Here is a 20777-nt window from a genome sequence, read left to right as displayed (position 1 = left end):
TTAAAAATGTTTTATACATAAGTCAAAAATTTACAAAAAACAACATATCCTAAAGGATGCTTTCCCAATCCTGATTTTGTTTTATAAATGACCAACAAACTTCCAGAAGAGAGTCAGCAGTGCTTTTTATTATACATCTTTGATTTATACATTTCATATATGCTTTTAAAGCTTCAATTAACAGTTCACTACAAAATTAAAAAATATATGCAGCCGTGGTTCTCAGTTACAGAATTCAGGGGGAGATTGGAGCAAGTTTTTTCCCTAGCATAGAGTGAATATGAACCATGATAGTGGAATGTTTCCTTCTGACCTAGCTGCCTTTCTGATTGGATTTTATTACATTGACAGCTTTAGTAGGTGTGATATTGCTAACCAGAAACAATAAGATTTAAAGTAAGTTTATAACCTATATTTTCTTGAAGTCTTTAAGACCTAAATGATTACTTTTCTCTAATAGAGCTCCAGGATCATCCAATGAAAACAATACTGTCCATAAAATATCTGGAGCATCAGCCTGAGAACCACTGTCCATGGTTATTCAATGTCTTCAGGCCTCACAGGATGAGGTAATGGTATGATGGATTTCTTCTCAATGTCCCTGGAAAGTGCTTTCCTCATATCTGTTAGGATGCAAAGTTTAATATAAGTAACCACATATCAAAACCTTTTATATCAAAATTTAAAGTGTATAGGTAAAGTTCCCATAAGAGGTTTCGTCCCCTACCCCTACTTTCACCAGATGCTACGAGAAATGTCTATGTAAATGAGACTCAATCACAAATAACTAGATGCTAACCAACTAGGATTCAGCTCTCCAAATGTTCTTAAGACGGAATCTTAGTAAAATAACATGCGTGTAACATAGTAAGATAGTAACTGACAGTAATTACTGTGTTTCCCCGAATACAAGACCTAGCCAGACCATCAGCTCTAAGGCGTCTTTTGGAGCAAAAATTAATATAAGACTCAATATTATATATCACCTGGTCTTATATTAAAATAAGACCAGGTCTTACACACTGAGGAGAGAAATTAAAGAAGATACAAATAGATGGAAACACATACCATGCTCATGGATAGGAAGAATTAATATAGTTAAAATGTCCATACTGCCTAAGGTAATACACAGATTCAACACAATTCCTATCCAACTACCAAGGACATTTTTCACAGAAATAAAACATATCCTAAAATGTACATAGAACCATAAAAGACCCCAGATAGCCTCGGCAATCTTGAGAAATAAGAACAAAATGGAAGGTATAATGGTACCTGACATCAAATTATACTACAAGGCTACAGTAATCAACAGTATGGTACTGGCATAAAAACAGACACATAGATCAATGGAACAGAATAGAAAGCCCAGAAATAAATCCATGCCTATATGGCCATTCAATCTACGACAATGGAAGCAAGAATTTACGGTGAGGTAAAGACAGTCTATTGAATAAGTGATGCTGGGAAACCTGGACAGACACATGCAAAAAAATGAAGCTGGACCACCTCCTTACACCATATACAAGAAGAAATTCAAAATGGATTATGGGCTTAAATGTAAAATCTGAAACCATGAAACTCCTAGAAAAAAATATAGGAAGAAAGTTTACAGATATTACCCGGAGTAAGATTTTTACTGATATATCCCCTTGGGCAAGGGAAGTAAGAGAAAAAATAAACCTGGGATTACAGCAAACTAAAAAGATTTTTCATAGCAAAGGAAACCATCAGTAAAACAAAACGGGATCCTACTGAATGGGAGAAGATATTTGCCAATGATATAGCCGATAAGGGGTTAATATCTAAAATTTATTAAAAAACTCAACTCGAAGAAAACAACCCAATTAAAAAATGGGCAGAGGACATGAAGAGACATTTTTCAAAAGAGGACATACAGATGGCAAACAGACATATGAAAAAATGCTCAACCTCACTAATCATTAGAGAAATGCAAATAAAAACCACATTGAAATACCATCTCAGCCCAGTCAAAATGGCTATCATCAATAAATCAAGTGCTGGCGAGGATATGGAGAAAAGGGAACCCTTGTGCACTGTTGGTGGCATGGAAAATAGTATGGAGGTATCTCAAAAATCTGAAAATGGAACTACCTTATGACCCAGCAATTCTACTCCTTGGTATCCAGAGAAATCCAAAACTCTTAATTCGAAAAAATTTACGCACCCCTATGTTTATGCAGCACTATACACAATAGCCAAGACATGGAAACAACCGAAATGCCCATCAGTAGACGACTGGATTAAGAAACTGTGGTACACTTATACAATGGAGTATTATGCAGCCATAAAGAAGAATGAAATCGTACCATTTGCAATGATATGGATGTACCTAGAGAACATTATGTTAAGTGAAATAAGTCAGACAGAGAAAGATAAGTACCATATGATCTCACTTATATGTGGAATCTAAAGAAAAGAATAAATGAACTAATCAGAAACAGTCTCAGAGACACAGAGGGAAAACTGAGGGTTGCTAGATGAGGGGGGGCGGGATAAGGGGGAAGGTGAGGGGATTAGAAAGCACAATCGGTAACCACAAGATGGCCACGGGGATACGAAAGTCAATTTGGGGAATGTAATCAATAATGTCAAGATTTTGTAGGGTATCCGATGGACACATCTCATTAGGGAGACCACCTCAGGGATGATGTAGATGCCTGATCACTGCACTGTACACCTGAAGCTGAAGCTGAACAAGAATGAATGTCAACTACTATTTTATATATATATATATGGTTTTACATATATATGTGTGTGTATATATGTATGGTTACAAGAAGCGGAGTACAGCATTAGGAATAGTGGAAATGTAATGGCTGTATGCGATGTCAGAGGGGTAGGAGATGGGGAGGAGGGGTTATCACTGTGTGAGAGAGATAAATGATAAATGTCTATTACATTATTTTGTACATCTGAAACTAATTAAAAAAAAAAAAAAAGACCGGGTCTTATATTAATTTTTGCTCCAAAAGATGCATTAGAGCTGATGGTCTGGCTAGGTCTAATTTTCGGGGAAACACAGTAGCCACTGGCTAGTTAATATTCAACTAGTGGTAGGTTTGTAAAGGCATGTTTAAGGAGATTTAAATATAGCTCAAATTTAAAATATTAAGTCCAACAAATATAATTTAAATTTATTAAAATACTTGGATGTTTCAGTCTGTACAATGAATGTAAATGTTCGGCTTCCTCTTGGTGATTCTGCCACAGAAGAGAGCTTACCATAAGCGTCCTCGTCAGGTTCCCCATTGCTGGCTGAATAGTACTCTATGACCGTCCTATATACACTGTAGCCCAACTGCTTGTACATGTTGACTGCAACTTGGTTGGATACTCTTACAAAGAGATCAACAAAAAATCCACCTTTTCTTTAAAAAAAAAAAGGGGGGGGGAATGTTAGAATGTGAGAGAAACCCTAGAAAATACATATTTTAAAAAACAACTCGTTTTTACTTTGAGTACTCATTGCAGCTGATTACACCATAAATCAATTTTTTAATATTCCTGAGGATTTATAATTATTTTGCAGCACAAAAAGATGGCTTTGATTACATGCTAATATTTCAAAACCTACAATACATATTTTCTTAAAAGAAACTTTTTTAAAAGCATTTTTGTAATTCTACCTGGCTTAATAAAATACTGTATATTTTATCGTAATTGATATGCTCATTTTACCAATTAGTCATACAATACTTTCACTTAAAGATTAAAAGATTTTGAAGCAAGCGCCAGGCCATGGCTCAAGTGTAGCTAGAGGACATTGGTCACACCCCTGAAGCCCTCAGGTCCCTGTAGTCAGTTAGTTAGACTGCCTCCCTTACCCAGACGTCTCCATGTCCTGACACTTGTAATCATTAGCTTCTTGCTGTAGATTTACCGCCTATTATAGTTTAGTTTCTGTTTATAAATTTTATATAAATGGAGACATACTTTATACATTCATTTGTGATTTGCCTCTCTCAGTATTGTACAAGTCAGCCTTGGTATAGCTAGAGCTTGTTCTTCATTTTTCTGGTTTTTATTAAAAACTATGCTACTATCAATTTTTTTGTTGTGTCTCCTGGTACAATATCTAAGGAAGGTCTACAGCTAGAAGTATCATTGCTGGCTTATGGGGTATGCACATCTTCAACTTTATTAGAAGATGTCTGTTTCTCAACCTACTTACTGTACCACCTTACACTCCCACAGAAGTGGTTAAGACTCCATTCCCACAGTACCAAGACGTGGTGCATCACACATTTTTTATTTTTGAAAATTGTATGGTATAACAGTATCTTCGGGTATTAACTGGCATTTTGGATTGCTGACAAGGCTGAATATTTTGTGGACCACTTAGATTTCTCATTCTGTAGTCCTTATTGGTCTTTCACACATTCTTCTTTTTCTCCCCCGAGCTATAGTTCTCTATGTATTCTGGATATTCAGCATTGTGTAAATCAGGGGTGTCAAAACTGCGGCCTGCGGGCCAACTGCGGTCCGCAATCCATTGTTAATTGGCCCACAGCAAATTCCAAAAATACGTTTAGTTTACTTAAATAAACCAGGTGAGGCAATACATACTTCACCTCGAGTGAGTGGCCCGGCTATTTGTGTATTTTACCGCATGTGGTCCTTGGTAAAAAACGTTGAAAAAAGTTTGGACACCCCTGGTGTAAATGATGTTAGAAATCTTTTTTCCAATTTGCAAATCTTTTTCCAACATGTGGCTTGTCTTATTATCCTTATGTATCTTTTTTTTTTTTTAAGATTTTTTTTATTGGGGAAGGGGAACAGGACTTTATTGGGGAACAGTATGTACTTCCAGGACTTTTTTCCAAGTCAAGTTGTCCTTTCAGTCTTAGTTGTGGAGGGTACTGTTCAGCTTTAAGTTGTTCTTTCAATCTTAGTTGTGGAGGGCGCAGCTCAGCCCCAGGTCCAGCTGCTCCAGCTGCTGTTGCTAGTTGCAAGGGGCGCAGCCCACCATCCCTTGTGGGAATTGAACCAGCAACCTTGCGGTTGAGAGGACGCACTCCAACCAACTGAGCTATCCGGGAGCTCAGCGGCAGCTCAGCTCAAGGTGCCGTGTTCAATTTTAGTTGCAGGGGGTGCTACCCACCATCCCTTGCGGGAGTCGAGGAATTGAACTGGCAGCCTTGTGGTTGAGAGCCCACTGTCCCATGTGGGAATCGAACCGGCAGCCTTCGGAGTTAGGAGCATGGAGCTCTAACCGCCTGAGCCACTGGGCCGCCCCTTCAAAGGCCTTTTTAATTTTGCTTTTCACATCTAGGTTTTTAATAAATCTGGAATTGATTTGGGTACAGTAAGGTAGTAATCTGGGAAAAATTTCTTCCCACATGGGTACCCAATTGTGCCACCAACTTTATCAGTAAAGCTGAAGTGTATCCTTTCACTATGGATCTGCAATCGCGTCCTCTGAGGTATGTAAAAATCCATGTATTCCAGGGTCTGTTTCTTAAATTCCATTTTCACTGGTCTCAACAACTATTCCAGTCTTAACACAGTCTTACTCATTACAGCTTGAGATCTGGAAGGGCAAATTCACCCATTTTGTTGTTCAGAAATATGTTGTGTCTTTTTGGTTCTTTCCATTCCCCTGTAAGTTTCAGAATCAACTTCAGTCCCACAAGAAATATTTCAGATTTCATTCACAATTACATTGGCTCTGTGGACCAATTAATACATATGAAGGCCTCTATGCCACAGAGGTAGTTTCTCTCTCTAGTTAGATAGGTCATCTTTAATGTCTCTCATAGTTTATTATAAACTCAGAGGTCTTGCACAGCTTTTGTTACATTTTTCCTATTTTTATTTTATTTTTGGGTTTAATGTATTTTGATGCCACTGCAAATGGCATTTTTTTCTAAATTTCACTATTTGTATAAAAATGCAATTTAATTTTTACTGATTTTATATCCAACAATTTTGCTTAACTTTCATTAATTCTAAACATTTATAGATTCTTGTGAGTTTTCTGGTTGCACAAGCTTATCTGTGAAAAATGTTCTGTTTCTTCTCAATTCTCATATCTATTTTTCTTGCTTTACTGTGCTGTCCTGTATTTCCAGTAAATTACTGAAGAGGGGCTGACTGTAGGCATCTTTGTCTTGTCCCAGATGTCAAAGGGAAAGCACTCAGTGCATCACCACCCATATTTACTACAGGCTTTTTGTAGGTACTCTTTTTTCAGGATGAGGAAGTTCTCCCCTTCTATTTCCTATTTTGCTAACAGTTTTCATCAGGAATGAATACTGGATTTTATCAAAGCATTTTCTGCATTTACTGAGATAGGAATTTTTCTCTTTTAATCTGTGGTGGGATATATTTACAGATTTTCTAATGTTACGACAGCCTCCCGCAGGTATAGCATCCTTTTTACAAACTGCTGAATCCATTTTGCTAAGATTTTCCTGGGATTTTTGCACTTATAAGATTTTCCTTTCTAATATTTGTCAGATTTTGTTATCAAGGTTAGCCTAGCCTTAAAATATTAAGTTGAAGAATGTTCCCTCTTTTTGTTTGTGTAAAATTGAACTGATACTCATTACTTCTTAAATAGTTGGTAAAATTTGCCAGAAAAGCCAGTTTTCTTTGTGGAAAGATTTTTGGCCACTGATTGAAATTCTTTAAGGCTAGGGTCAGCTCACAACCTATTTTTGTACTGCTCGCAAGCTAAGCATGTTTTTTATAATTTTGAAGGGCTGTTTTAAAAAACGAGAGAAAAGAATATGCAATAGGAGACTTTAGGTAGCCCAAAAGCCTAACTATTTACTATCTGGCCAGCAAAAGTTTGTTGAGCCCTGTTCTATACCTTTAATCAATTTGTCTGATTGATCTATCACTTAATAAAGAAGCATGTTCAAATCTCCCATTATGATGATTTGTCGATTTCTCCTTGTAGTTTTGCCAAGTATTGCATTTTTACTTTGGATCTATGTCACTGGGTACATAACATTTTTTATTATAGTTTCCTGATGGATTCAATCATCTGTCAAGATTCAATGACTCTTTTTTACTCTGGTAATTACTGAACTATAATGTGACTATTGTTAATATAAGTGTACCAACTGTCTTTTGTTATAATTTGCATAATTTTAAAAATTACTTGTGTCTTTAATCTTTACACATTTCCTATAAATAGAATACAGTTCTGAGTCTTTACTTTTTTCAATTTTATTTTACTGTCATAAGAACACTTAACATGAGATCTTCCCTCTTAATAAATTTTAAATGTGCAGTACATTATTGCTGACTATAGGTACAATGCTGTACAACAGACTCTAGAGCTTATTCATTTTGCTTAACTGAAACTTTACGCCCACTTATTAGTATTACTAACTCCCCATTTCCCCCTCCTCCCAGCCCCTGGCCACCACTATTCCACTCTGATTCTATAAATTTAACTATTTTAGGTATCTCATGTAAGTAGAATTCATGTAGTATTTGTCTTTCTGTGACTGGCTTATTTCACTCAGCATAATGTGCTCAAGTCTTTGTCTTTTAATGGAGTCATTAGTCCATTAACATTTACTGTTGTAATTACTGATAATATTTGGATTCATAGCTACCATCTAATTTCATGCTTTTTGTCACTTCACTTTCCTTTTTCTCTCCTGAATTGATTTTTATTCATTGTTTTTCTCTACTTGTTTGTTTGGAAATTATATATGGTTTCTATTTTTAATGTATACATTAAAATACATGTATATATGTATGTATGGATATAGGTATATACATACACCCATACAAATAAAGATCACTTAAATCTTAGCAACTGTTCTAAAGTAATGAAGGTTTAGAAACGAAGTGAAAGTAGCTCAGTGGTTTTCTACTTTTAAGAGATAGAGAATCTAAAATACATCCAATCATATGTGCAAGGTCATAACTAATTAGAACCCATTTCCTAACTCCCCATCCACTATATAATAATGCCAAATAATTTTTTCAACATATACCATTAACAAATATGTATAAACTATAATCTTGCCCAAAATTTTCTCTTTGTTCAGTTTAGGGAGGATTTTTCAAATTCTTAAGAACTAGAGTTGATTTCTTCTTCAGCTAACACTATTTCCTCTCTTCTCTGAATGAGCCCAAGCTCCTCTTGCCACCAACTTGGCTCAGCACTTTCAAGCCATGGATATTTCTTTCAAACTTACCTTTATTAAGTCCATTAATTAAGTGGAAAGCTTCACGAACCCTTCTCAGCAGCTATTTCCATTCCTATATACTTTTAGGCATTTAGAGTAGAGGAAAAAATGGCAACCTGAAAACTGATTAAACTTACACCTGTCTTAACTCTTACAGAATGAATGGACTGGCAGGAGGGGGGGGTTGTCTCTCTCCTTTCATCTCACATAATGAGGATGTTTGATATATACAACAGATCTTTAAAAAAAAACACAACAAAACATAATGTTGGCAGTTCCCAAAACTGCTCCAAGGCACCCCAAAGTGCCCAAAACTCAGAGCTGCTGTAGGATATTTCAGATGTTCAGGGAAAACACAGACAAATCTTACATATCAGACACAAGCAAACTACAAGTTTGATGTAGTTCACAAATGCAACATTACATCATGTTACATTCCTTCTGATGAAATAGCTTTATGAAGCCAGGTTTTTGGCAGTTCCTATGACTAGAAAAACAAAACAAAAACAGTACTACATGAAAATATGAAACAGGAATGCAGGTGGTTGTATCAAAGCTGTGTCCAAGGTTTGAGAAGTCATGTGATGCCAAACAGATGCACACATCTCAGTAGGTAACCAGTTATTTAACAATGAAATAAAAATATTTTTTCTTTCATTCCCCCTCCCCTCGCAAATAACTACTAGGTTGTTAGGCCATAAATACTTATTAAGAAGTTAGGATGTAACTGCGTAAGACAAAACTATTTCCTTTTGGCCAAGGGGCACTGTGAAAATATTAAGAGGCCAAGAGCAGTGTTAACTGAATTTGGGAACATCCATTATGACAAGAACATTACAAGATGCCTTAATTTTCCTCAATGGCAAAAGAAGGACAATAATACCACTCTGAATATGTGGCAGAATTGTTGTGAGGGCTATTAGAGGCTAAAAATGACATTCCTGTAGTCTGTAATGCATGACTGACATTCAGCCTGAAGGAAAAAACTTCTTATAAATGTTCACAAGTAGAAAAATCAAATGGTATGGGTTCATAAATTATTATTTGAAAAGCAGGACCTCACCTTTCTGAGATCTCCTCTAATAACTCCATAAGCTTAGCAGCCAAACCAAGGCGTCGAAATTCTGGGGCAACAGACAAAGCTGTGACATGCCCATGCCATTCTTCCCTAGCGACTGAGCCTTCTGCTTTACCCATAACTGCCAACAAAATAAACATCGCATTCATTAATAAACACATGGCTTTTCACATAAATACAGAATTACTGTTTGGTACATTTTTATTATAAAAGAAACTAATGACAAAGTTTCATTTTAAAATCTCACTTAAAGTCATCTACCTAATGTTTTTTAGTGCTTTTATTTGAATTTCACTTGTAAATGTAATGTTAAATCTAGTTGTCGAAGCAGAATTAGAAAGTTTCTTTTTTAAAAAAAGGAACAATATACTAAAAACTGATTTTAAACATGGGACCAGAATATATAGTTTTGAAAAGATCTGTATCTCACGTGGGCATGTATGTGTGTACGTATGTATGTATACACAACTGAGACAATCCACAGCTAAGCTTTTGTTGATAATGCTATTCAATGAATATACTACAATCCCTGAATTATGTACCAAATAAACCGTGTAAAAATTTAACATATATATAGATTGAAAGATCCAAGACTGAGATCACGTATGTTTGCTTCACTGCTCTTATCATCTGGGCCTCGCGCAATGCCTAAAATAGAAGGGATCAGTGAGTTGTCTAATGGTTGAAAAGGAAATAAAATTATAGGCATCATGATTATACTTTCAATTCTACATCAATCTATATCAGTTTAAACCTATACTATATTAAAATCTTAACTACCTACCCAAAAAAGTACTAATGGTATTATACTTACTATAACCCATTAACTCTCCACCAGGGGCCTCTGCAACAATGAAATACTCTGGCCAGTGGGCGAGGTACTGTAAGTAAAAAGGAATCCCATACTAGAGTCTTGTTAAGGAGTGTGAAAAGTGATGGACAGTAACAAGTTCTTCATAAAAGGGATATATTAAAGAAAGTTTCCTTTAAAAATTTTGTTACTTCATCCCCAGCTCTATACACTTACATGTATGATTTCTACAATCATATCACTATGTGAAATATTTAGGTTAGCACTAATTTTCAACAAAATTGCCTGAACATATAACCTCAAATGTGAATGGAGACTGCACCGTCTAATAGAAACCAGGACTCCGGAGTTCTGTAGTCTGTCTCCCTACTGATTACACTGTATCGAAATCTCTGCATAACACTCTTCATCACCTATTCTTGTTTACTATCTGTCTCCCCTTAGACTATGTATGAGTAATGTTTGCTCGATCCCTGGTACCTGGCATATAATACATGCTCAATATGTTTTTCCATAATTCACTGGAAAATTAATGCCTCGTTCCTACTTTAGCTTCAGCTCTGAGACTGAAAACAACTTTAAAACTAAATACTTTCAGAGGAAACTTAACAATTACCCAGTTTTCCCTTCCATTGATTCAAATTCTCAATTTCTACTAATGCAAATAATAGCTGACTTAAGAGCGGATGCCTGAATAATTTGCTCATTACTTCACTCTTCAACCAAGGTGTCCTTACTGGTATGTATTCATTCCTATATTTCTTCTTAGTGTAAGCTTGCTGATGCAATTCTCTGAAGGGACATCATCAAGCATACATTTTTTTTTTTAAAAAGTCCCTGGAAAACCTGTTCAATAAATTCTTCAAACTCTCCTCTGAAGGACAAGCTTTATTTTGAATACTCTTCAAACTAACCCTTAATATGACAGCCAGCCAGTCTTCCTGCCATCTAACCACTAACACACACCATAACCAGCTCTCCTCTGGCTACTGGAGGAGCCCCAGATGCCCACTCATCAACCACTAGGACCTGGCAGGTTACTTTCAAAAATCGCTTCACCTTGATTATGAGACTTACTATAAATTTTAAGGGTAACTGAAAGCACACCCTATAAGTTGATTAACATCCTAAGGACAGAAAATTTTTATCATTCAACATTCTTCAAAATCCTTTTACTTTTTTTTTAAACATGGAAGGGTTTTTAACAGGTCATAATTTTAAAAATACAAATAAAAACTGGAGATTTTTTGCTTTTTCCACCTTTGTTTGTCATATCTAGCCCTGCTGTTGCCGGTAACTACAGTTAATTTTTACTGCTATAGTGTTCCACTGTATAAAAAGACAATTTAAGTACATTATTTCATGACAATGGGCATCTGGGTTATTTCCAGTTTCTCATAAATTTCCTCCATGAATACAGAATAATTGAGCCATTTCCTTATTGTGTGAATGTTATTACAAATTTTTAATATTACAATTTTGTAATAAATATTTTTGTAGTGACATAACTCAGGGGTTAACAAACATTTTCTATAAAAGGCCAGATAGCAAATATTCTAGGTTGTGTGGTCCATATGGTTGGTCTCTGTTGCAACTACTCAAACTGAAAGCCATGGACAAAAGCCACAGACAATAGTCAATTACTCAGCTGGATGGGTCCCAATAAAACTTTATTTACAAAAACAGGCAGTGGGCCAACTTGGCTCACACACCTTAGTTTGCCAAGTCCTGACATAGTTGCCTCTATTGCTTATTATTTTCCACTTCCAGGAAATGGAAATACTAAGTATTACATCCAAGAAAGACTGTAGCAGTTTATACTGTCACTAGCAATTTATGAGAATGTTCCTGTCACATCAGCACTGAGTTTTATCACTTTTTAAAATTCTTGATAATTTGATAGGTAAAACATATCTCATTTTGGTTTTAATTCGCATCTTTTGACTGGTGAGACTGAACTCCTAGTATGTTCATTAGCCTCCTCTGAACTCTTTTATTATTATTTTTATATATGATGACTCTTTTATTAAATTATCAATTAATATTACCCTCCTACCCTGCAATGGACATGGATAATAACCCAGAAATCCAACTTTGTGTTTTAAGCCACTGAGAATGTGGGGGTTGTCTGTTGCAACATAACCCAGTACCCTAACTTCCCACATCTTTGCCCATTTTTCTATTGGGGAGCACAATAGATGCTGCTAATTCTTAACCCAAATCCTCTCTTCCCTTTAGTATAATAACACGCCCCAATTTAAAGCTAGCCATATTCCTGGACTCTGCTCTAACTAGGTAAGTGTAGTAGGAGGCAGCCGCTGGTCAGTGAGATACAAAAGGACTGTGTGGTACTTCCCAAAGGTACCCTTGAATGGAAGTACACTCTCACCTTCCCCTCTGATGATCATCCTGTCAGGAACATGGACGTGATGCCATCTGCTCTGGCAACTGTCTGGGACAGGAAGGTCAAGGCCATCCTGAGAGTATTACAATGGTTCCAGTGCAGAATCTAATCATGGGTGACCATGGAAGCACCACCTACCCTGTACTGCTCATCATCTGCAGACTTTATTCACATCAGACAGAAAGAACCCGTCTTGCTGAAGTCACTCCTTTCTGTTGTGGGAGGGGCAAGCTGGGCAGGGGAGCTGCACTGTTACAGATGTATGAGGTCCGTATTAGCAGCTTGTCAGGCAGGTTTAATACAATTCTTGTTCCCAGCTGTTTGTTTTTAATTACTTTTAATGTTGCTTATGTTTCCTGACCTACAAGTTTTAAAGTTGTTCAGTACCTGTCTTTTTTTTCCTTCTGTTTCTCCATTTTGCTTACTCTTAGTAAGCTTTCATTTAACTTTTTTAAAAAAGGATACAGTTTCCGTAAGTGGATCCAAGTTACTGAAAAAAATGAGAAATATCAACAGTTAGCAGTGTTTACAAAACTGGTTTAAATAAGCCCACTAAAACTAAAAATATGCACAAGAAATCAAAACTTGCTAAACCCACGACTTTAAAACCAACTTTAGGGCTAAGGAAGATGGTTTCAACTATCTAGTGGCCATAATGGGCTGTCATAGCAACTATAAAGATAATCTATACTTTTTCATTTAACTGTTTTTTAACAAATTATTTGAGAGTTAATAATTTATACATTAAAATCTTCCATTTCCTAAATGGCAATAAATTGTTAATGGAAGTGTGGACCAACTAGGTATGTAAATCACACACAGACAGAAGGTACAATTTATCTCGCCGCAGCACCTGACGGGTCATCGCTTGTCTCTGGGCCTTCCTCCCATGGTAATTGCTCCTTTTTCCTTTATTCCACCCTCTAGATGTGGGCTCTCTCCCCACTCAGTTTTTGTTCCCCACTCTTCTACATTCCCACCTCCTTTCCCCACTTCCCCCAGTCCTACCATGTTTCCCTGAAAATAAGACCTAGCCGGACAATCAGCTCTAATACATCTTTTGGAGAAAAAATTAATGTAAGACCTGGTATTATATATTATATTATATTATTATATTAAAGACCTGGTCTTATGTTAGATAAGACCCAGTCTTATATTATAGTAAAATAAGACTGGGTGTTACATTAATTTTTGCTCCAAAAGGCGCATTAGAGCTGATTGTCCGGCTAGGTCTTATTTTCAGGGAAACACAATATATATTCAATTTTGTATTCTCAAAGGAAGCTGGATCTGACTCACCAATATATCCAACCACAATACTCCCGAATCAGCATTTCTTAACTCTTTCACTGCATTAACTGATTTCAAGATTTTTTTCCAAAGTGTCAGAAATCCACAAAAAACAAAAAGTTGGTATTTTATTCATTTAATAATACAATTTGAGCTGCTATGTATATTAATGACACTTTTATGTACAAAAATTTCCTATTCTTCATTCTCGAAAAACACAAAAATACAGAAAAATGTACATCTGCTTTCCTAAACTTTTCTGGAAGTTTCCATCCACAGTCAGCGGATGGAAATATTCATTTAGACATATCTGAACGTTGCAGCAAAAGGGTTAAAATGCATGTCTGTTTCCATCTACAAAGAGCTCTGCCCCCTCACTTTCCTATCCAATTAATAGAACCACTATTTTGCCAGACTCAACACCAGCAACCTTCAACTCTTCCTCTTGCATGTGCAGGCAAGTGCTTCTTCAGTACCCTTACCAATGACTGACAGTCATACTGCATGTCTCTAACTCAGCAGTTCTCAAACTTTTTGGTTTCAAAACTTCTTTAAACTGAAAAATCACTGAGGACCCCAAAATAACTTCTATTTATGTGGGTTATGTCTACTGATATTTAAAAATTTTAAACATTTATTCATATAAAAGTATGTTATAAGGAATAACTTTGAGATATAATTGACATTAGTTTCAGGTGTACAACAGTGATTCGTTATTTGTATATATTGTAAAATAATAGTTGCAAAAATTTTTATTGTCGTGAGAACTTTTAAGGTCTATTCTCTTAGCAACTTTTAAAGAACTACTCACTCTATTATTCACCTGCCCATAACTGATTTATTTTATAAATGGAAATTTTGTACCTTTTAAACCCCTTCACTTATTTCACATGAAGAACTTTTTAAAAAATTTGTATGCAACCACAAAAGACCCCAAATAGCCAAAGTAATCCTGAAAAAAAAAAATAACAAAGCTGGAGGTATCACACTCCCTGACATCAAGCTCTATTACAAAACTACAGTAATCAAAGCAGTATGTATTGGCAGAAAAACATATACACAGATCAATGGAACAGAATTGAGAGTCCAGAAATAAACCCACACATATATGGGCAACTAATTTTTGACAAAGGAGCCAAGAATATACAATGGAAAAAGGAAAGTCTCTTCAGTAAATGGTGTTGGGAAAACTGGACAGCCACAAAAGAATGAAACTAGACTATTATCTTACGTCATACACAAAAATTAACTCAAATTGGATTAAATACTCCAATGTAAGACCTGAAATAATAAAATACATAGAAAAGAACATATGGATCTTGGTCTCAAGTGGTATTTTTGTGAACTTGACCCCAAAGGCAAGGGAAACGAAAGCAAAAATAAATGAATAGGACTACGTCAAATTTAAAAGCTTCTGCAAAATAAAAGAAACCATCAACAAAACAAAAAGGCAACCAACCTGATGGGAGAAGATATTTGCAAACTATACTGTCAATGAGATAATATCAAAAATATATAAAAAATTCATACAAACTCAGCAACAAAAAAAACCCCAAACAATCCAATTAAAAAATGTGCAGAGGATCTGAATAGGCACTTTTCCAAGGAAGACATACAGATGTCCAAGAGACATATGAAAGGATGTTCAACATCACTAGTTATTAGGGAAATGTAAATCAAAACCACACTGAGATATCACCTCACACCTGTCAGAATGGCTACCATCAAAAAGACAAGAAATAAGTGTTGGAGAAGATGTGGATAAAAAGGAAACCCTTGTATACTGTTGGTAGAATGTAAATTAATGCAGCCACTATAGAAAACAGTTCCTTAAAAAATTAAGAATAGAACTACCATATGATCCAGCAATTCCTCTTCTGGGATTTTACCCAAAAAATATAAAAATACTTGTAAAGATATATGTACCCCTATTTTCATTGCATTATTTATAATAACCAAGACATGGAAACAACCTGTGTCCATTGATGGATAATTAGATAAAAATGACAGGGTTTACAATGGAATACTACTCAGCCAAAAAAAGAAAAAAAATGACGTAGGGCCACTTGCAAAAACATGGATGGATCTTGAGAATATGCTAAGTGAAATAAGTCTGATGATCATAGATACAAACAACAGAATTGTTACCAGAAAGAAAATGGGGTGGGGAAGGGCAAAGTGGGTAAAGGGGGTCAAATATATGGTAACAGAAGGAAAGCAGACTTTGAGTAGGGAGCTTGCAAGAGTACACAGATGTCAAATGCTGTACACCTGAACGTTATATAATGTTACTAACCTACGTTGCCCCAATAAAGTTAATTTTTTTTAAATAAAAGGCAAAATCGAGTTGAAATTAACATCAAAGCTTAAAAGTATCAAAGAGGTCTTTCAGGTTGTAGAGATAAGGCACGACTAGTCCCTCTCTTAGTGGGAGGTGAATTAAAAAAACACTGACCACTTTGATTCTGCTGCTGTGTAGAAAGACCCTTGTTATAAATACGAGTATTGCTTAAGGGAAAAGGAGAATCAATGCTAAGTGCCTGTTACGGGCTGACACTGCTCAGCATTGTCTCTGGAAGGTAACAGTTGACTAATTCATTAAAAACAAACAATCAGTCTGAGACATTTATTATCAATGCTTAGGGTCATCTGACCTTTGTTAGCCAATAGACTTAATGATCAAATTAATTTACTAAAGCAATAATTTTTCAAAAGTCATTTTTTTCTTGTGTTTTTCTGTATGAAATTGCCAATATCATTAACAGGAAGAGAGAATAGTAAAGTAGAAACTGATGTTCAGCTGTGGTTGCTTTACCTAAAGGAGCAGTGCGAAGGCCAGTACTATCAGTCAAACTTTAGGGACTGAGATGGTGTTGCTTTGGGGCATCCATACCTGCACTCTTTGTATGCAATTATATTGCCAAAACCAAACTATTTTATCATGTATTATTAGACAACACTTTACCCCAGATCTACCATAAAGTTGTGTGATGTACTAAGAAAAAAAATCAATTAAAAAAAAATTAGCTTAATGAATGGCATTGTTTTAACAATTTTACAGATCTTTTGAAATGTCAAGCTTAATAGAAGACAGGTAGATTCTCATAATATGTCTGTTACACTTGCGGTTGCAAGATCACACATCTGGAAAACTCCGCTATGCACTTGTGAGAGAATGAAAGTGGAAAGAAAAGGTGGCAACAACAAAAAAAAATCTTAGTATTATCATGAAAATAGCTCTGACATTGCAGAGCCCCAAAAACAATCTTGAAGGGGGAGGGCGTCCCAGCCCACACCCAGAGAATCAATTGCTCTAACAGTGTGGAAATTCACTCTCCCACACTTTCAACGACTACTTTATATGCTCTCCTCTGCCTCAACTCGCCAATAGGCCACCCCTCTTTTCTCCATCTTAGCTGCTTTCTACTTCACAAAGAAAACACAACAGTAAGAAAGCTTCACCAAGGTCCCACCACGGAACCTGCAGACTCTGCACCCTTACTTTACTTGTTCTGTAACCATGCATGGAGTTCTGGTAAGCAGATCCCACCACCTCTCACCACCCGGATCGCTCGTGCAATTCTCTCCCTTCTGGAAGAAATGTACAAATATGCTTTATAGTTAGTCATCAGTAGCTCTTGATGCCCTAGGAAACCCCCCAAATTTCTACCTTTAGCCCAAACCTAAACTCGAGATTCCCATGCCCAGATGCCTACCTGACTTCTCCACCTGGGTGTCTCAGTGCACGTGTCAGAGAATCCCAAGTCCTATAATGGCCACCCCAAGATCTAGCCTTTGACTATGATCTCGTCCCCTCACTCCCACACTCCGCTCAAGCCACACTGGCCTACTCCTCCTGTCTGAAACATAGCTGTGCCCTTACGATTCCCTCTGCCTGGAAGGTGCCAACCCCAATATCCTCACGACTCACCCCCTCACCTCCCCTAGTTATTTCTTCAGTGACACCTGTCCTAAACAACCCACCTAAAGCTGAATCCTCACTTCCTATTTTCCTCTCCTGCTTTCATATTTCCTTTGTACTGAACACTAAATTCTTCACGTTTTTTTTTTTTTTCCCCCTCTAAAATGTAAGTTCCACAAAGATAATTGTTTTTGTTTTGTTTGCTGCTGTGTCCAACGCTGGTACATAAAAAGGCATGCAAATAACTTTCCAAGAATAAATAAAACATTTGTTAATTCTAATGTTTCTACACCTGCTTCTTTCAATGCCTGCTGCAACACCCTAATCTCAGGATTCTTAGAGTTCTCTACCCAAGTGCCCTAATCAAAGTGAGAAATGGAGAAAACTGAAAGGGGTGGGGAGGTAGAGGAGTTTCTCTACTTGCATATTCTGAAGAGGCCTTATTAAGCTGAATGATTCTTTAGAATCTCATGTTTTATTGTAAATGTTCATGCTTATTTTCCTTCTACTCCATTCATTTCTCACGTGAAACTGCTGTCCCTTCCCAGATCTTCAGTTAAAAGTGACTCTTCCAGAGGATTTGCCTTTTCTATTGCTGAAGCTTCAAAACATGCTGTCACCGCTAGGCTGTGTACACCTCCCAAACCCAAGCCTTTGCCAAGTCATCATCTCTGGGCCATTGCCAACATCTCCGAAGTGGCTTACCTGCCTGGTATACCTCCGCTAATCACCTCCCATTCCACATAGCTTTATGTTGAAGAGCTCAGGTTCCAAAGCAGTGGTTTTCAGACAGCTGAGAATTTGCATTTCCAAAATGTTCCCCAGTGGTCAGGGGCCACTCTGTAAAAACCACTGCTCTAGTGCCAGTCTCCATGGATTACATTCCATGTGTGACCCTCTCCCACTGCAAGGCTCTATCAGCTGGGGCAATTCACTTGAGCTCTCAACAATGGAGCAAAGTCATTTCACCATTTTCTCTCTGGCTACTCAGTTATGGCAAGCCGTGACTACAGTCACACTCATCTCCCCCATTGTATGCCCACACCTCATGCTTTCTCACCTTATCACCCCTTCCTTCTCCAGAACTTACTTCCTCATCACCATCAACTCTTTGACCATTCTTCACCACTCATCCTTTTGAGATGTTTCTAGCCACCTCATCTTTGCATCTTCCTGACACTTGGATCTGAACTACCTGGTCCTTAGTAAGTTTTCACATACTGTCCCCTTGTCCTTAAAAGTCGATATGGGACTGGTTGGTGGATGGATGGATGTGGGAATGGTAGAAAGGGAAACGGATGGATGGATGGATGGATATGTGATGAAGCCAATGTAGCAAAATGTTAACTGTAGAATCCGGCTGATGTGTCTATATAGGTGTTCGAGGCAAAATTCTCAACTTTTTAAATGTTCGGAAATTTTCGTAATGAAAACGTTTACTTTAGGGGGGAAAAATAGTACCTACAAGTCACAGGTCCTGACTTAACTGACTGAAAGAAACTGCAACCTCCACCAGCATGTGGCCCCTCCCCTGACTCCGCACAGTAGAAAAAAGCTGTCCAGCCTGGGAGCACCGCTCAGATAAGAGGTACAAAACCAAACCGGGACTGAGAGAGGAACCGCTGCACGGGGTGTCATGAGCACAATGTTCTTTTATTTTACTCAGATACAAGTTAACCGTCTGTCATGCAGGGTGGCATGCGGGGGTCTCAGCTCCTGCTCCCCACATAAGAACGCAGGAGCCGGTGAGGCCAAAAAGGAACACCTGGGAGCCACAGATAGGGGAGTCATGCCCAAACCGCGCTTGCAGGCTCAGCCACCATCTTCTTGCTGGCCCTCACTTGCTGCTAGTGTAGCCACAGCAGTTACATTAGTGGCCAATGGCTCACTGTTACAGCTGACAGCCATCAAATCACAGTTGATGGCCATTTACTACCGGAGCCAGGAGCCAGCACCTTTCCAGTGAGGCCGGGAGGATAGAAACTGCACTCCTGGCTCTATCCCCACGCTGTCACCATCAGGTGGGCCGCACAATGTACCTATTCGGAACAAACACTTAGCTATTAGCTATTGACCTAGCAGAGGCCTCTGCGGCCAGTACTTTTGGGGTTTCCACCGCAAGGAAGAGAAGTCGAGTCACTGCCCTGTAGGCAGCAGAGCCGGGCGCCAGGCCTGGGCTCCCCCCACTTCCTATCACCCCGGCGCACCTTGACAACCACTGGGAAAGGCGACCCGCACGCTGCCCCCGCGCCGATGAGCACGCAGGGTTATGAGATGAAGATTGCGAGCCTCCGCCAAGGTCAGCGCAGGGCAGTCTGTGCATCCGCCGCCCGGCCTGAGACCTGCGGCCCCCAGGGAGCCGCCAGTGACGGCCAGGTCGGGGTGGCTCTCCAGACCCCCGCCGGGGTGAGGGGGCGCAGTCCCAGCGCTTGTCCAAGGCGCACCTCACTCACATGTTGTTGAAGCGGAATAAATCATCGCAGGTGAAGGCCCGAAGCGTGGTCATTACGCCGCCGCCAGCAGCCTGCTAGCCTCAGCCTGCTAGCCTCAACCGCGCGCCCGCCGCCCCGGAAGTCGCCCGGCGAGCTGCCGCCGCCGGGGGCGGGGGCGGAGTACTGCTTCCGGGTCACCAGTTGCTTGGCAAACCACACAGTGATGCAGCTCCCTTTGGCGACCAGAGTCAGGAATTGCCAGGCCACCTCTGGAAAGTCACAGATGAGTCTTAGCCCTCAGAACCTCGAAACCCCTCGGAGTGACGGGAGAAAGCAGGCATTGTGATCACCTAGAAAGCAAACATTTCAAAGCTGCCGGGATTAGGAAACCGAAGCAGAAAAACGGGGTTCAGGACCACTTTGATCCCCTTGGTAAATGAGGAAGTAGGTAGAAAGGAAAGGGAGGATTCATGCTCCAGATGCGAATCCAGTATGGGATCTCACATTTTCTAAAACCGCATATAAAAACAAAAAGGTGAAATTAATTTTAATAACATTTTGTTTTACCCAGTATATCTCAAATGTTAATCATTTCAAGTGTAATCAGCAGAAAAAAATATTAATGAAATGTTTTACTTTTTTTTGGTATAAGTCTTTTAAATC

At 38.2% G+C, this 20777-nt stretch overlaps 1 protein-coding gene across 1 annotated transcript; it reads right to left on the bottom strand.

Moving 5' to 3' along the window:
- Window positions 1-108: 108 nt before the first annotated feature.
- NAA20 (N-alpha-acetyltransferase 20, NatB catalytic subunit) lies at window positions 109-20235 on the bottom strand. Its single transcript, XM_033094252.1, has 6 exons — window positions 20136-20235; window positions 12936-12960; window positions 10070-10160; window positions 9241-9376; window positions 3247-3392; window positions 109-623 (listed from the first exon to the last, which is right to left on the bottom strand). The coding sequence occupies exons 1-6, from the start codon at window positions 20186-20188 to the stop codon at window positions 538-540; spliced, it is 537 nt and encodes a 178-aa protein (XP_032950143.1). The 5' UTR covers window positions 20189-20235; the 3' UTR covers window positions 109-537.
- Window positions 20236-20777: the final 542 nt, after the last annotated feature.

The sequence above is a fragment of the Rhinolophus ferrumequinum genome, chromosome 23 (assembly GCF_004115265.2).
Source record: "Rhinolophus ferrumequinum isolate MPI-CBG mRhiFer1 chromosome 23, mRhiFer1_v1.p, whole genome shotgun sequence".
NCBI classification, from domain to species: Eukaryota; Metazoa; Chordata; class Mammalia; order Chiroptera; family Rhinolophidae; genus Rhinolophus; species Rhinolophus ferrumequinum.
This window is presented reverse-complemented; position numbering and strand designations above follow the sequence as displayed.

Bases quoted from the DNA above. Each gene is read 5' to 3' on its own strand.
- NAA20 (XM_033094252.1), bottom strand. From the start codon at position 20,188: ATGACCACGCTTCGGGCCTTCACCTGCGATGATTTATTCCGCTTCAAC. The intron at 12,961-20,135 runs GTGAGTGAGGTG...CATTTTTTTCAG, and splicing joins TTATTCCGCTTCAACAACAT to TAACTTGGATCCACTTACGG. The intron at 3,393-9,240 runs GTGAGGTCCTGC...TTTTTTTTAAAG, and splicing joins TTAGAGGAGATCTCAGAAAG to AAAAGGTGGATTTTTTGTTG.